The sequence below is a fragment of the Pangasianodon hypophthalmus genome, chromosome 1 (assembly GCF_027358585.1).
Source record: "Pangasianodon hypophthalmus isolate fPanHyp1 chromosome 1, fPanHyp1.pri, whole genome shotgun sequence".
NCBI lineage: Eukaryota > Metazoa > Chordata > Actinopteri > Siluriformes > Pangasiidae > Pangasianodon > Pangasianodon hypophthalmus.
Genome location: NC_069710.1, coordinates 15,337,781 through 15,355,257, shown reverse-complemented (window position 1 = coordinate 15,355,257; position 17,477 = coordinate 15,337,781). Strand labels below are relative to the sequence as shown.

General features: G+C 37.5%; 1 protein-coding gene across 2 annotated transcripts; it reads left to right on the top strand.

The window, feature by feature from the left end:
• The first annotated feature begins 4,958 nt into the window (after positions 1-4,958).
• oscp1b (organic solute carrier partner 1b) lies at positions 4,959-17,477 on the top strand. 2 transcript variants are annotated; one of them, XM_026925948.3, is made up of 10 exons: positions 4,959-5,118; positions 7,876-8,030; positions 10,094-10,261; positions 10,380-10,460; positions 12,456-12,559; positions 13,055-13,183; positions 13,868-13,937; positions 14,099-14,238; positions 14,385-14,448; positions 15,355-17,477. In XM_026925948.3, exons 1-10 carry the CDS (start codon positions 5,094-5,096, stop codon positions 15,472-15,474), a joined length of 1,056 nt encoding a protein of 351 aa, XP_026781749.1. In that variant the 5' UTR covers positions 4,959-5,093; the 3' UTR covers positions 15,475-17,477. The 2 variants fall into 2 exon arrangements, with proteins under 2 accessions (XP_026781749.1, XP_026781748.1); XM_026925947.3 differs by lacking the exon at positions 4,959-5,118 and adding an exon at positions 5,181-5,818 and having other exon boundaries at positions 15,355-17,473.

The window sequence follows — 17,477 nt, the reverse complement described above, 5'->3', positions numbered from 1 at the left end:
ATCTCCAGAGGGACAAACCAAGAACGCTGGAAATTTGTTTGTTTGTTTGTTTGTTTTAACCTCAGTGTACTTCAGTATATTTCCATTCCAAAATTATCTGATAAATTAGCATATAATGCATAAGTGACTCAATAAACATGATAAAAACAAAACGAAAAACAAATATTATTTTTAAAAAACATAATTAATTATTATTAAGACTTTTAAAGCAGGATATGATGTGCAGTTATTGCTTAACTTAGTTTGCATGTCAAGTCAAGTCAAGTGGCTTTATTGTCATTTCAACCATATATAGCTAGTAGAGTACACAGTGAAACAAAACAGCATTCTTCCAGGACCATGGTGCTACATAAAACAACACAGAACTACAAGAGACTACACAATCCTACATAAAGTGCACCTGCAAATGTGCGTAAACAGCACAAGACAGTATAATAATTACTAAAACAGGACGATAGGCACAGTAAGAGACAGTGCAGTGTCGACCAGTTCACAGTTCTGGTATGAAACTGTCAGGGTTCTAGTATGAAAGATCCATATGACCATGGATCACAGTATACTGGGAAACGTCACCATGATATTACTAACCTCATTCAAGATCTAAGATTGATATTGAACCAGATAGCTCTCAAAAAACTGTACTTTATTCCCTGATGTACCAAATCCAATAAATTGGGTACACTTTGGAAATGTCCTCATCATTCCTCCAAAATCCTATACAAGATTTTTTTTTTTCTTTTAGTACCCCACAATAATGTTGGTGGTAACTGGGTTTGGAACAGGTCAACAGTAAACTAAACAATAATGTGCATGGCAAGACAACATGTACAAGATACTAGAGAAACTACAACTATATTCTTAACAGCATGAGTGATACAGCAAAGGCATCCAGGATTATAAGTGGATTTTTTTTTTTAATGCTGAGTCAGAGAGTTCAAATTTAGCAGAGGAGTATGTAAATGTTGTAGTTGTACAGGCAGAAACAAGTAGCTGCAGTAGTATTTGAAGTAGATGTATTATAATGACTCTGTAGTAACACTATCAGAATTAGGAATGGAGATTTAACAGACTGATAAAGTATAGTCTGTGCAAACATTACGGAAGTTCAGACTGAAAGAAGAGGATCTGCAGCAGCCCCTGAAGAGCAGTTATGAGTTGAGTTAAGTTGGCAGAAGGAAAGAAACAGCTATTTTCATCAGTCATCAAGAATCTGTATATTCTGTCAGAGGGAAGGGGCTGAAATATGAGGTGTTTTGATGATATTCAGGTCAAATGATATTCTGAATGCTCTTTTCTGGATGCATTTGATATACAGGTATTGCACTGATAGGAGATCACATTTAATTATTTTCTAAGCTTTGCACACAATCTGTTCCATAGATTGTGATCCCTCAGCTTTCCCCAATATTATTTTATATCACAAATGTAAAGTTTCTACAGAGAGAACATCATATATTTTTCAACTTCTAGAGCAGGAATGTGAAAATAAGGTCCTAGAGCTCCACTGCCATAAATGCTTTGTATTTTCTCACTTTGGTAATTTGCACAATGCTACTACTTGCACCTCTTGTAGATGCTAAACGGCATTTCGTTGCTGACTACCTGTACTGTGCAATGACAATAAAGTTGTATCTATCTATCTATATCACTTCTAACACTTCAAATTCGGCCCAGATAGAAACCTTGTTACTTTAACAGTTATGTTAATTAGGTAAATGCTGAATTCTGTAGGACTGTGGTCTCTGGAATTGGTGTCTGATGTGCTTGTTCTACTGCATCACTGCAAATGCTACTCACCACTGTCTGACAAACTGTTCTGTCACCTGCAGAATTATTAGCACCTTTCATGAAAATGAGCCAGGGCTGCAATATGTGGTAAGTTCTCAGGAAGGGGTTCTTTTGTGCAACACTTTCATGTTAACAGTTGATTTTGAAACACATAGAGATATCAAAATTGGGTTGTCCTTTATGGCTAATGGTATTTTTAACTGCTTATGATTTTAACTTCTTTCCCCTATGGCGATGGATGACAAAGGAAATTTAGATGCATTTGATATTTTAATAGGTTTCTGAAAAGAGTGACTGGTGACTAGTTCTGCACTCACGTTCCAGTTACATCAGCTCTGGGGGAATACGAAGCCATTTTTCTTGATCTCCATTCACAGCATCAGTGTTCAGGCATACCACAGGCTAGCTTGTTTGTCTATTTATTTAAGCAATCTGTACATTACAGGCAGGGATATTACAGTTATTCAGTGGTTTTCAAGAACCTGTAGACACATAATTGTGTCCTGAGAAATGAGAGGATACCTAAAGCTTCCTTTGGATGATGCAGACCCCATCACCCCAGACCCTTCAGCTGCTGGGGTTCTCAGATATAACACTGCTGCATTTTTTTTTTAAATGTTATCCTTAAAAGAATTTGCAAAGCTAAAAAATAGTCAATAAACTACAAGACATTCCTTAGAGGGTAAAATGTGCCTAAACTGTAAAGTAAATTTGCAGGGCACAAACACTTCTCAGGTTCAGACCTCAGTAGAACACTTGATTCTTCCTCTTGTTTACACTCAAGTTTCATCTATGGCAAATACAAAAGGGTGTGGTTTACCTCCTCTGAATACATTGATACACTGAGTGAATGTTTTGACATGATTATATTAATCCTCAAAAACATATACTAGTGTAATATTACACGACCTATGCTACTTTCCTCTGTGTGGTCCTCCATAATTGTTTCTGCTGATGCTTGTGCTGGTTACAAGAAGATGACCGAATGACTTGCAACTGTGAATCAGCCATAAGTATGTCATCACAGTTGACGCCAAACAGCGTCAAGGTGGTTTTCCTTTTGACCTGTTTCTCGATAATATTAAAGTAATAGTACTAGTACAAATTAAAGAAACTTTTAACTAAAATATGTCTTTTTTGGTAATATTGAGTCCTGATTAATAACCAATAGGCATTCTGAATTTTACTAGGAGGGGGCATGGTATAATTGACCATTTTCCCCAGGACATTGACCAATATATATACAGTACATCCCTTTGTTTCCTCATATCCTTTTTTTTTTTTTTTTTTTTAAGATACTCAAACAAAGGTATAACTCATAGCCTAGTATTACAAAATCACAAAATTCACTTACCCCCCATGCACACTAGTAGGCTATAATGGCTTGCCTTTGGACAGACTGTTCTATGTTTACTTAATTCCCAAATTGTTCAAGTTTATTGTCATGTGTACAAGCACAGTGTAGTGAAATTTTTACTTGCATATTCAACCACAAATTACAACAATAGACACAAACATAATTATCTACATTATTTACATATTTACATTACAAGTGTCACAGTGTTAAGATAAATTGCACAGTTGTAAGTTACATTCTGGGTGCTGGGATGGCAACAGCAATTTAAGTGGATTAAACTGATGTGTCCATAGTTTTACAGCAGAGTTTAAAGCTACAAAAGTTCTCAGTCACAGAAAGCTACATAATGATGCAAAAATGCTACAATGATTGAATATGATAGACAAAGTTTGTATAGTATGTGCAGGATATACACTATATGGCTAAAAGTTTGTGGACACCTGACTATAACACTTATATGTGCTTTTTGATCATCCCATTCCAGACTCAGACCTCCCTTTACTGTTATAATAACCTCCACTGTTCTGGGGAGGCTTTCCACTAGATTTTGGAGCATGGCTGTGGGGATTTGCCACAAGAGCATTAGTGAGGTTGGACACTAATATCAGAGGAGGAGGCCTGGGGTGCAGTCTGTGTTCTATTTCATCCCAAAGGTGTTCAGTGGGGTTGAGGTCAAGGCTCTGTGCAGCCCACTCCAACCTTGGCAAATCACGTCTTCACGGACCTTACTTTGTGCTCAGAGGCTTTGTCATGCTGCAACATGTTTGGGCCTCTTAGTTCCAGTGAAGGGAAATTGTAGTGTTAGAGAATACAAAGCCATCCTATACAATTATGTGCTTCCAACTTTGTGGCAACAGTTTGGGGAAGAACTACATATGGGTGTGTTAGTTAGGTGACCACAGACTTTTGGCCATATAGTGTATATTATAGTATAGGGCTGGCATGGCTGCACAGCGGGTAGTGTTGCTTCCTCATAGCTCCAGGATCCCCATTTCAATTCTGAGCTCAAGTTACGGTGTGGTGTTTCTCTGAATGTTCTTCCTGTGTCTACGTGGGTTTCTTCTGGGTTCTCTGGGTTCTCCCATCTCCCAAAATGCCAGTAGTTGCCCCTAGGTGTGAATGAATGAATGTGTGTGTGTGTGTGTGTGTGTGTGTGTGTGTGTGTGCGTGTGCGTGTGTGTGTGTAGTGCCCTGTGATGAACTGGTGTCCCATCCAGGGTGTATTCCTGCCTCATACCATGCTCTCCTGGGTGAGTCTCTGAATCCACCACAACTCTGACCAGGATGACACTATTACTGAAGATGAATGAATCAGTATTATAGTATAGTATATACAATATCCTATACTATTGCATATGTAGAGTGCAAAGTGACATGTTTAAAGTCCTTAAGTGCCAGTGCCTGCAGTATAACCAGTGTGTGACAGTTGCAGTGCATGAGGAAGTCAGTTGGTGTTTTAGTGGACAGCTTCCCAGCCCTGGTCCTGCAAAATTTAGCTTTCCCCGCTTCAACTTCACCCATTTCAACTCAGCTTTTGGGAACTGGTGGTTTAAAAGATAACAGTAAGTAAGTAAGTAAGTAAGTAAGTAAATAAATAAATAAACCGTTTGCAAGGTGCCACACACAACACATTTAGCCGCTCTCCTGCGCCATTTTGGCACCATTCGTTTTTTTAATCCTTTACATCAAGTGCACTAGTTGGTGTACAGAAGACCAAAAGGCTGACTGAGCCTCTACACCATATGTAGTGCATTATCTTACAGCTTGGTTATTCGGGATTCGGCTTTTTCTTTAGCCTATCATGTTCTCCTGTGAAGTTCCTATTTACTAGTTGGGAAGTCGTAATTATGACGTCAGGTACGTTCAGTTCACTTTGGTCGGAGCAAGATGGCGGTGTACCTTCTCTTAATTAAAAATATAGCAAGGTTTTTAACGCTACTTTTAGAAAATGAAGAACAAAGAATGCGCATCAGGTGTGTTTTGCTTTTGTTTGTTTGTTTTTAATCAATTTATGAAGCCCCTGTAAACTTTATCGTTACATATTATATCGTAATTGTACGATGTTATTGTATTTTGTGCAGATAATTTGCTTGTTTTATTGTAAATAAAAAAGCCTGACATAGACATGTCACTGGTAAATACCCATTCAATGTAAACTAATTTAGCGTCAACTACAGACGCTGCATCCACTGATGCCACCATGTTTCCTCACTGATACACCACCACCAACTCGGAAACTCTGAGCTCAATGAAAATCCCACTCGTAATTACGACTTTGTGGTGGCGTTCATGTGCGTTCAACTCGTAAACACGATATTTCCGACATAACTTGAACGTACCATATGTTCCTCTAAGTAGCATTTTAGCACCGCCCACATCAGTAAGGCGATTTGTGATTGGTTCTTGTTTGTCGTGACCTGGCAACCGAGTGGCAGCTCACAGACGCTCGCTCATCCTCTCTTGCGCTTTATCTATTACCGACAAAGCGTTAAACATTGCCTAATTTACGGGCTAATTTGTGATACTTGTAAGCAAGCGTTGTTTGTAGGAAACTCGGGAAGATGTCGACGCGAACGCTGCCTCTTGTGTTCATTAATCTCGGAGGGGAAATGCTGTACATCTTGGACCAGCGCCTGCGAGCTCAGAACATCCCAACCGACAAAGCTAAGAAAGGTAACGACAGCTAGCTGAATGTAAACAGAGCTGGCTGACTCAGTGTGTGTTTAAATAGCAATAACATCAAAAGGCGTACCTTTGTTTGTCTTTACTTCTGTTGTTTGGTGTTTCCCCCTCGTTTTTAATGTTATTTTCTTCATTTGCTCTTGTAGCCTGCTTATAAATGAGCGTCTAACGTTTAAGTAGCAGCAGCTGAACATAACTGGCTTTTCTATAACAGGCTTGTGTCGGTAATCAGTAACACATCGCGATATTCACCACGATATTGTTATCAAATATCATCTTTAACGCTTCCATTGAAAAGCAGGTAGGCAATATTTTTACCAGTATTCTTAGAGAAAGCTTCTTTGAAACATCAACAGCAGAGACACAGTGGTGATGTGCTTTAACACTAGTGTTTATGTGTATTTTTACATGAAAGTTCTGTGTCCTGCCAGTCAACACACGTGTATCAGATCACTGCACCACTAAATCACATAATTATGTTCACCAGACTCCAGCTCCAAGGTAGAGAAACCAACTGCTTCAACTGGGGAGTTTTTTTTTTAATCATTAATTATGTGTTAATGCATAACATAATCTCATTTACCTTATTGGAGGGAATCTTTTGTTCAATGCAACTCATTATTGAGACAAGATACAAATTACGGGTGTAAATCGCAAGTTTCATGACGATACTATCTAATATTGATTCTTTTAGCCAGCAATTCGATATTTGCCGATACCTCAATGACTGCCACAATGCGATTTCGATTTGATCGATTCAGGGGCCTGCGATCAATATTCAACGATGTGTCTATTTCGTACAATCAGTAACATTTCTGTTAAATCACAGATGCAACCAAAATATATTTTAAAAAATGTATTGAGCTTTTTTCCTCACTATGAAATGCTACATATTTCATGCAAATAAGGACCCGTGATGAACTTAAACTTTGACGGACTTTACGTCTGGAACGTGGCTGGAATTAGAGTGTCTTAAATAGAGGTCCATCTTAAAAATTATACATGCATCGATGTTTATGCATTGCATCAATACATCAGATCATTGGTTATTTGATTGATACATTGATCCATATTGATGGATCATTAGATAGAAGATACAACTGAGCAGTTGAGGGCTAAGGGCTTGGGTGATGCTGGAATTCGAACTCACAACCTTTCAATCAGGGCCGAGTAGCCAGATGCTTTAACCACTGAGTTACAGAACGCAGAACACTTAAAGTTAAAATAACATCAGGCTTTATCAATAAATACAGTCAGTATTTCGAAACATCTTTGGCCAAATGACCAAAGAATATAAATACAATATTGCATTGTTTGGTTTGCCAGTTAGTTGTTGTGATGTGAGAGCTTAATATCAGCACATGCTTAATTACAAACACAACATTCACAAGAATTCATGTTTTACAATTGAAAGTAGCGTTTCTTTAACCATGATGCATTCGAAATGTGAAGCAGTCTGGATGAAAATGCAGACGTGAAGTGGTAAAATGAGTGGGTGGTGTCACTATGGTGACTGTGTAGCCAGCAATAGCTTTCACAAAGTGTTCAACATGTCCTTTTGCAATCTTTGTAGCCACTGTAGCAGGATGGATAGAGGAGGACAGAAAAAGAGATATTGTTTTTCCCCCACTTGCTTTGCTAATGGCTATATAGCAAAGTAGCATCTGCAGGAAGCAGAACAACATGCTGAGTAGAGTTGGGGCTTTTTTTTTTTTTGTAATGGCAAATTATTTGTTATCAGCTGTATGAGAGCAGAAATAAAGTATGTCAACTTGCATTAAACTTTTACAGTGAGTGATAGCAGACGATCCTGGACAGTACTTTATGTTGCAGTGTAATAACCTAGCAACATTGCATTGGAAAAGATTAGAGAAATCTAATATAAATATCTCTGCGAGAACGTACATTGGCATGTACTATTTCAGCTATTTGCTTGTAGATGGCATGCTGTTTGCTTAGGTTCCAACTCAGCTTTAACATGAACGTATTTTCATCTAATATTTCTCTTATTTCTGTTTCTTCTATTTCTCTGTTCTGTGTTGCGACAGTGATGAATGACATCATTACCACAATGTTTAACAAGAAATTCTTAGAGGAGCTGTTCAAGCCACAAGAGCTGTACTCCAAGAAGGCTTTGAGGACGGTCTTTGATCGACTTGCCCATGCCTCTATTATGAGGCTTAACCAAGCCAGTATGGACAAGGTAACATCATGTTCAAGTCAAGCTTGTGGTCCGTCTGAGTCATCCTAAGCTTATACACATACACAGTGGGTGAGATTAATGTACCTTCAGGACCACAGTGCAGCGTACAATGGAAAAAAAACAAAAGGTCAACCACAATAATACAAGAAGTGTTTACATCATAAATAACACAGGGGTACCATAATGTCTAATCAGACTACATAAGTGTTGTCTGATCATACATAGGTGCATGCGATCTTGTAGCAGGGTATAAATTGTGTAGATATACATAACATCTGAAAGAGTAAACATCACATCTTGAATAACAGACCTGTGTAGTAAACTATGATAGGGCAAATAAAATTACTGATGAATGACCTAGTGTTAATTGTGACAATGAAGCTTCAAGTCTTCGTGTCAGGAAATGACAGTTTGGTCACTGGCAACAAAAGTTTATGGACACCTGACGATCACACCCAAGATGTCTTTGTATGCTGTAGAATTGCAATTTTTATTCACTGAAACAGAGGGGCATAGTCCAAACATCTTTCAGCATGACCATGCCCCTGTGCACAAAGTGAGTCCATGAAGACGCAGAAGTGCCTGCACAGAGCCCAAACCTCAGCCCAACTGAACACCTTTAAGATGAACTGGAACACTGACTGCACCCCAGGCCTCCTCACCCAACATCAGTGCCTGACCTCACTAATGCCCTTGTGGCAGAATGAGCAAATCCCCACAGCCACGCTCCAAAATCTAGTGGACAACCTTCCCAGAAGAGTGGAGAGCAGCAAACTGGGGACTGAATCAGGAATGGGATGTTGATGAAGCACAGATGAGTGTTATGAGTTTCCACAAGCCTTTGATCATATAGTGTATGTTATGGGTAGGGGTGGGCAATATGACAGAAATATCATATCAGGATACTTGAAGATTTATATGATACACAATATGTATCACAAGTTTGATAAGAAACTGTCAGCAAAACAGCAGTGTTGCATTTATTAAAAAATGAATTCAATACTTTTATGGAACGTCTAGAAAAAAAATTATGAAATGAAGTGGAGGTAAGTTACAGCTTTAAAGGTGGGCAGCACTGTTGTGCAGCAGGTAGTTTCAGTGCCTCACAGCTCGAGGTCCCCGGTTCAAGCTTGAACTTAGGTTACTGTCTTTGTGGATTTGCAATGTATGTTCATATGGGTTTTCTCAGGGCTCTCCAGTTTTCCTAAAAAAAAAAAAAAAAAAAAAAAAAAACTACTTTCCTACTTTCAAAAAAAAAAACAATCCTAGTAGGTTTATTGGCTATGCTAAATTGCTTCTAGGTGTGATTGAGTGTAAATGTGTAAATGGACTGGGGTCTCATACAGGGTATATTCTTGCCCCGATCCTAGTGCTCCGGGAACAGGCACCTGATCCACCGCAACCCTGACCAAGATAATGCGGTTACTAAAGATAAATGAATTAATAAATGAGGTTTGTACTGGGAAAAATTCAGTACAAACCTTTAATATCCTATCATCTGCTTCCACTCAGAGTTTATAATCGTAATTAAAAAAATGTCAATATCTCAGAAAAGTATATCATTCATATATAATTCATCATATAATTTATATTATATTGTCATATTGTCCGGCTTTGGTTATTGTTCTCAAGCTGATGATAGTATTATCTATTGGGGAGGAATGTAGTTACATTATTCACACATTCAGACATCAGCATAAATGTTTGCCTGTTATATTGCCCCCATATTTATAATTGGCCACACTTTGAAGCACTTCATTTAACTTAGCTGTCCCTCATCTAAGAAAGTATGTGGGCATGATGATATAGATTTAAAATGTGGGTGCTGAGATTCTATTGTATTTTAACTAAATAATACTATAATAAACAGTTTATTATATTATATTATTAATTATTTACCTTTGCAAGAGTTTATGTTGTGCTATTAATGTTTACTGCAAATACTCTACTTACTAATTATGTGCTAAATGGCTCCCTCTGGTGTGTGTTCATATCTATGAAAATTGACTATTAAGAGTTGTTCTGTTAATATATTTGCTATGTTTTTTTTTTCTCTTGTCCAGCTTTATGACTTGATGACCATGGCATTTAAATATCAAGCCCTTTTATGCCCTCGTCCTAAGGATATTCTGCTTGTGACCTTTAACCACATGGATGCAATAAAGGACTTTGTGCGGGATACCCCCAGCATTCTTAGCCAAGTGGATGAAACATACAGGCAACTCATAGAGGTAGGTCAGCTATATTACTTTATTTTTAAGCAAATACTATCTTTTATATACCAGATATATTCATCAGGGTTGGAAAGTAAAATATTTAATGTATTTGTCATTTGTATCTACCTTTCAGATATATACTCCTTTATCTGGTGGGGAATTTCAACTAATTAGACAAACATTGCTCATCTTCTTTCAGGATATGCATATAAGAGTAAGCCAACCTTCTAATTTATATATATATATATATATATATATATATATATATATATATATATATATATATATATATATATATATATATATATATATGTGTGTGTGTGTGTATATATATATATATATATAATGTGTATATATGTACTGTCAGGTCTGAAAGTATTTGGACAATGACAGAGTTTTTTTCCCTTTATACACCACCACAATGGATTTGAAATAAAACAATCAAGATGTGATCGAAGTGTAGACTTTCAGCTTTATTTTAAGAGGTTCCACAAAAATATGGCATTTACCATTTAGGAATTACAGCCATTTTCAACAGAGTACCTCCATTTTCAGGGGCTCAAATGTATTTGGACAAAGTGACATAATTGTAAATATAACCATAATTTTAATACTTGGATGAAAATCCTTTGCAGTCAGTGACTGCCTGAAGTCTGGAGCCCATGTTCTCAAAACTCAAATTCTGAGTTTCCTCCCTGGAGATGCTTTGCCAGACCTTCACTGCAGCCACCTTCTGTTGCTGCTTGTTTGTGGGTCTTTCTGCCTTCAGTCTTGTCTTCAGTAAGTGAAAAGCATGCTCTATTGGGTTGAGATCAGGCGACTGACTTGGCCATTGAAGAATATTCTATTTCTTTGCCTTCAAAAAGTCTCGAGTTGCTTTCGCAGTATGTTTAGGGTCATTATCCACCTGCACTGTGAAGCGGCGTCCTATCCGTTTTGTAGCATTTGGCTGAAAGTGAGCAGAGAGTATAGCCCTTTACACCTCAGAATTCATCTTGCTACGTCTGTCAGCAGTCACATCATCAATAAACACCAGTGAGCCCGTTCCATTGGCAGCCATACATGCCCATGCCATAACACTGCCTTCACCATGTTTGACACATGATGTGGTATACTTTGGATCATGAGCTGTTCCTTACTTTTCGCCATACTCTTCCCATCATTCTGGTACAAGTTAATCTTGGTTTCATCAGTCCAAAGAATCTTATTCCAGAACATAGGAGGCTTTTTTAGATGTTTTCTGGCAAAGTCTAATCTGACTTTCCTGTTCTTGAATGTTACCAGTGTTTTGCACCTTGTTGTAAACCCTCTGCATTTACATTCATGAAGGCGTCTCTTGATTGTAGATTTTGACAATGATGCGACTACCTTCTCCAGAGTATTCTTGACTTCTGTTGATGTTGTGAAGGGGTTTTTCTTCACCAAGGAAGGGATTCTGCGATCATCCACTTTAGTTGTCTTCCGTGGTCTTCCAGGCCTTTCGATGTTGTTGAGCTCACCAGTGCTTTTTTTTTCTTTTTAAGAATGTACCCAACTGTTGATTTGGCCACACCTAAGGTTTTTGCTATCTCTCTTATAGATTTATGTTGTTTTTTCAGCCTAATGATGGCCTCCTTCACTTGCATTGAGATCTCCTTGGACTTCATATTGGTAGCTCCAGTCGAACAGCTGCCAAATGCCAACACAATACCTGATATCAACTCCAGACCTTTTATCTGCTTCATTTGTCTTGAAGTAACGAGGGAATAGACCGCACCTGGTCAATTAACTTTTTGTCAGTCAATTGTCCAAATACCTTTGAGCCCCTGAAAATGGAGATACTTTGCTTAAAATGGCTGTAATTCTTAAATGGTAAATGCCAAATTTTTGTGGAACCTCTTAAAATAAAGCTAAAAGTCTACACTTCGATCACATCTTGATTGTTTTATTTCAAATCCATTGTGGTGGTATATAAAGGCAAAATCACAAAAACTCCGTCATTGTCCAAATACTTCCAGACCTGACTGTATGTGTGTGTGTGTGTGTGTGTGTGTGTGTGTGTATATATATATATATATATATATATATACACATACAATCTAAGTGCATTCTTAAGTGATCATTATTAATTATCAATTCTATCATGCAAGAGATCAGTCTTAGAAATATAAGGTGTATAATGTTTATATATAGTTTTTATGAACTAAATTCTATTTGCCTGTTTTTATAGGTATCCATATTTCTGAAAGACAAAGTGCAAAACTCCAATGGACGCTTTGTACTTCCTACATCAGGACCTGTTCCATATGGCACACACTCTCCAGGACTTATACGGTATCTCTTTTTGTTCAGTGTTCCTGCAGTAGCTATATAGTGAGTTAAAGTGTAGATAAAATGTGCAAATGAGTTGAAAAATAGAAATATACTGTTAGGGAGGGAAAATTAGAGAAAAATCATGAAAGATTTGTTTAGTGTCATTATGCTTTCATTGTCAGCTATAAGTTAACCTTCTCAGTTTCATTAGAACTGATAGAACTACTTCTAATGAACTTAGTTTCATTAGAATTTCTATATTTAACAAGATGTCTTGGGTATCTCTGTATAAAGGTCTTGAGTGCTTACAGGAATGTGAGGGGAAAATATCTCATCTGTTTCAGTATCTGTTTCATGGAAAATAATGTATTTTAATAACATGTTCTGTGAAATCCAAATATGAAGCCCTCAGCATTGTCTGACATTGAAAGAGGACGATTGTAAGAAATCATCTGCTGATGCTTCCCTCCTGTTGTGCTTATTAAACACTTATCACATTTTTTCCCTGGTTTCCAGAATGTTTAGCTGTAATGGTGAGGAGGTGAAGAGGTTGCAGTTTCGTGATGGGGGAAACTACACAGCTGCTCTCCGTGAGGGTTCTTTTGAGCTGTTTGGTGACCGAGTTATCAAACTAGGCACAAACATGTGAGTGTCACTGTACCACTCAACCTTAAAGGGAATTGTATGGTTATCTGGGGTTTCCCCTTCAATGTGTAGCCTCATGTCTAAAGCCTTCTATAAAAATCTGATATTTTAAGTAATCGCTCAAACATGACTGGGCGTGCTGTTACAGGAAACTATAGGGGTGGTGTGTTGCAGCCCAGTGTAAAGCAGAGTTACTGTTACCACCCTGGTTATTTTCCAACAGCAGCATGTCCTCTAGTGTTATATTCCTCTAATACCACAACAATTCGCCAATGATTGCAGTTTGTATTAAATAAAACACAGCAAATTATTTATTATTCGTTCATGATTAATCTTTGCAAAACAAATAGTCTTACCTCTGACTGTTGGAAAAAAGGGCTGATACAGGAGCAAAATAAGCATCTTCTCACAGAAAGTTTTACTATATGATCGATTACGCACAATTGTGGTGCACAATTTCCTGTGTTAATTGTTACTATACAAGCAATGTCGTATTTGAATGAGCACATTGCAGCTGGAACTGCTGTATGAGCCATGCTATTAGAGAAAATTAATCAACCTATCAGAGTTGAGCTTTCAACAGAGCTGTGGTATAAAACATTATAAAACATTTTTACATCTACACATTTGTCAGCACGAAACCCAACATGTATTTAAAACATTGTGTTAAATTTCCCATAACAGGTACAGTGTAAGTCGCCCAGTGGAGACACACATGTCTGGAACCTCCAAAATTTCTTCACAACATACAAAGGTAAGGGAGTGAGTGATTTGAATGAATATATACCTGTATACAAACAAATCTGTAATCATCTAAATAACTGAGCATGTGCATTTCTCCAGCAATAAGCTACCTTTTAATAAATATAGTAAATATTTTTGCATTTATTGCACATTAAACCCATGTTTATTAAGGTCAACACAATACCAAACCCACTGGCAAAAGAAGAGCTGAATCTACTTGCCAAACTGATGGGAGGTTTGGAGGTTCGAAAACCAAGCAACACTGATTCTGGTTTCCGTATCAACCTCTTTGCTACAGATGAGGAGGAAGAGTGAGTTGTTATTTGATTGATCCTCTAATTGCTTCAGACCAGAACAGGGCATATGTTGTACACAGGTTGAATCAATGCCATAGTTTTTATTTCACTGAAACATCAATGGTTCTTTGAGTGACTAAAGTGGTAATTTTCTCCCACAGGGAAGCTTTGATATCAAGACCAGCAGAGCTCTCTTACGGAGTTATAAATATTCAAGCAACCAAGGTAAGAAGGAATTTGTCTATAATGACACAGTTTTTTTATAGTGGCTTTTAGTGTCTAATTATCCTATTCCTTATACCACAGTGCTGTTACATTCTTGAATCTGATTGGTCAGAAGGTCTGACAGTAGTGCTATAATTCAAATCACAGGTTTATATTAATGCACTTGTTTCTATAGTATCAAATGGCAGATGTACATAATATATAATATGATGCACTGATATTTAGCAAAGAAAAACATATAAAGTTTGATATGGTCGAGCTTTCTGTTAGGAGACGTTTATTTAGCATTTATAGAAGAATTCTCCATTAAAAAATAAAGCCCTTTGTAAAGGTCAGTGAGTGCTCTGCCATGGGAGAGTCTTCTGGGCAGCAGACTTTCCACTTTCCTGTTTCTCTGTAGCATAACAAGCTGCCAGGGGTTTAATTGGTCTTACTAACTTCAGGTAAGAGGGAAAAAAGAGGCTAGTGAGTGAAATGACTCATTTAGTCGCTCTGTCATAAATAGTAAGAGAAACTATCTAAATGTAACTAAATGTTTGTAAATACAATGTGCTGTACAGTAATAAATGAAAGATTGTATTGTTGGCAAATTGCTGTGGTATAAGAGGAATAAAACTCATCAGGACATGCTATATGCTTCACATAGGGCTGCAATACACCACCCCATCCTTGATTATTTTCCTGTAACAGCATGTCCCAAAGTATTCCTTACAGTGCAAACCAAAGTACAGAGAAATCACTGATTGCAAATGGTCCTGGCATGTTTTGACAGAGCTCAGCATAATAGTCTTGTCAGTTATTTGAAGGATTACACATTTAGCAGATTGGCTGAGAGAAAAAAAAAACACATAATGAGATAGGAGAACATTCTTCATAACCTCACTGGTCATCTTGACTGTTTTTCAGGACAATCAGGCCAATGCAGAATTGGCAAAGATCATGGGGGAGTTCACTGAGACAGACGAGCCAGTTCCAAGCTCCAGCAGCAAAGGTGATGACCTTTTGGCCATGATGGATGGCCTCTGATGTGCAGCGAATACGCATTCGGCTTCTGTAAAGCAGTCTAGGTTGTGCATGGTGTGCTTCAGTGTCTCACGCAGAGAGCTGAAAGAACGGCCTCTCCCAAAACACCAACAACTAGGAGCTGATATGTGTTTGTACTGGTAGAGTCAATCATTGTCAGACACCGTCCATCTTGTTTGGGTGCAGCCGATGTTGGGGATTCTTTAAGTCTGAGCAGTTGCTGTGAAGTTGTAACTTAATGTAAATTTTAAACCTTGGCGATTTCACTGGACAAGCCACTTGTTCCATCAACAAATGCCATTTATGGACATTGACTCTGTGAAAATATAAATTACAATACAGGCAAGGTATTGTCAACTTTTAAAATAAGAATGAAGTTAAAATGGACTCTGACAACATCATAACAATAACAAAGCACCAGGGCAGCAAAAGCTAACAAAATACACATACTATACAAATCTTTACAGCTAACACTAACTATACAGTGATTTTTGATTACACCATACATAGCCTTGAAAGTTACTGGCTATAAATAAGCAACTAGAAACTAGAAACAGAACAAAACCACTTCTAAGAAAAGCAATGTCCTGTGTAGGTCATCTGTGAACTGAGTGTTACCTTTCCCAAAATAATACTGACATCACTTTAATTAAGATTTGCACTTTGTGTAGCTGTGTTTTACCAATTTATCCTGTAGTTCCACACAAACTCCTTGTAGAAGCATTAATACTCACGTACACTACATTTTCTTCGAGTTTCAATCCCACACTTATCATAACCTTGTTGCATTATAATGATACCCTGTGATGTGTTTTGCTTAGAGTAGCTTAAGAAAGCACCATGGGATGTAATGCTAATACAGTGTCATCAGTTTTTGTGGTGGCTGTGTACTGCATTTAGTAATTAAACATCAATATATAGTCCATCAACTTGATAGAAATGCAATGAACCTTGTCAAAACTACAGAGAGTAACTCTATATCAAGTCTCCATATGGGAATCTGATACTTATATCTGTTGCACAATCAGAGAACAGACAGTAAAGAGTGCACATTTTGCTGTTTGAGCATATGTGTACTTGCATAAATGTGGATCATGTTGATCATTTTTCGCTTGGCTGAATGCTTGGCAGCTCATGAACCTTAGATGAGATAATTACAGGTGTACCCCAAAATTAAACTCTCAATGATTAATGTTCCATTTGTTCAGACAAAATCAGTTAACTATCAGAGTTAGCTATGCCTAAAATAAAAGCAAATAAATTGAAAGGTCTCTGCTTGTTGTTTTATTCTGTGGTCCTGCCTTTTCACGCTTTGCTCTACCACACCTACACACACACACACACACACACGTGACCTTTAGATCAGAAAACTGAATCATCCCTTTACATGAAATGCACTGGAGTGCTATAGAGCTCCTTTAACTGACCTCACTGTTCAGGGAAAATCGTGTACTTTTCAGAGATTTGAGTTTACAGGTGGATGTATTTTTATGTATTTTATTTTTATTTATTTTACCATCTAGAAGAAATGTGTAGATGTCTACAGATGTGCAGAGATTGCATAAAACACCCTTCTTTCTGTTCTTTATGTTTGTTCATTCATATGTGATTCACAAATAAAACTATGGAACCAAAGAAAGTGTGCTTCCTACCAATATAAAACATGCCATTTAGCTTAGTGTTAACACCAGCTTGCCACCACTAGTGTTAAGTTCATGACATTTTGTGTGGACCATGAAAGAAATATGTGTGGATCATAGCACCAATTCTATTTCAGAAATAATATTCTGTGGCAGAGTGTATGCAATTTCACGTCTGAGTAAACTGCATATTCTTGTTTTCTGTGGTTGGTTTAGTTTAATGTGAATATTTTTGCAATGTTCAGTTTTACTTTCAGACACAACTTGTAAATGTAAGACTACTAAACACTACTGATATCAAAAAGCCCCCTGTGCTTCTGTAGTATAACCAAAGCATTATTTTTGCTTTGGATAACATGCTGAATT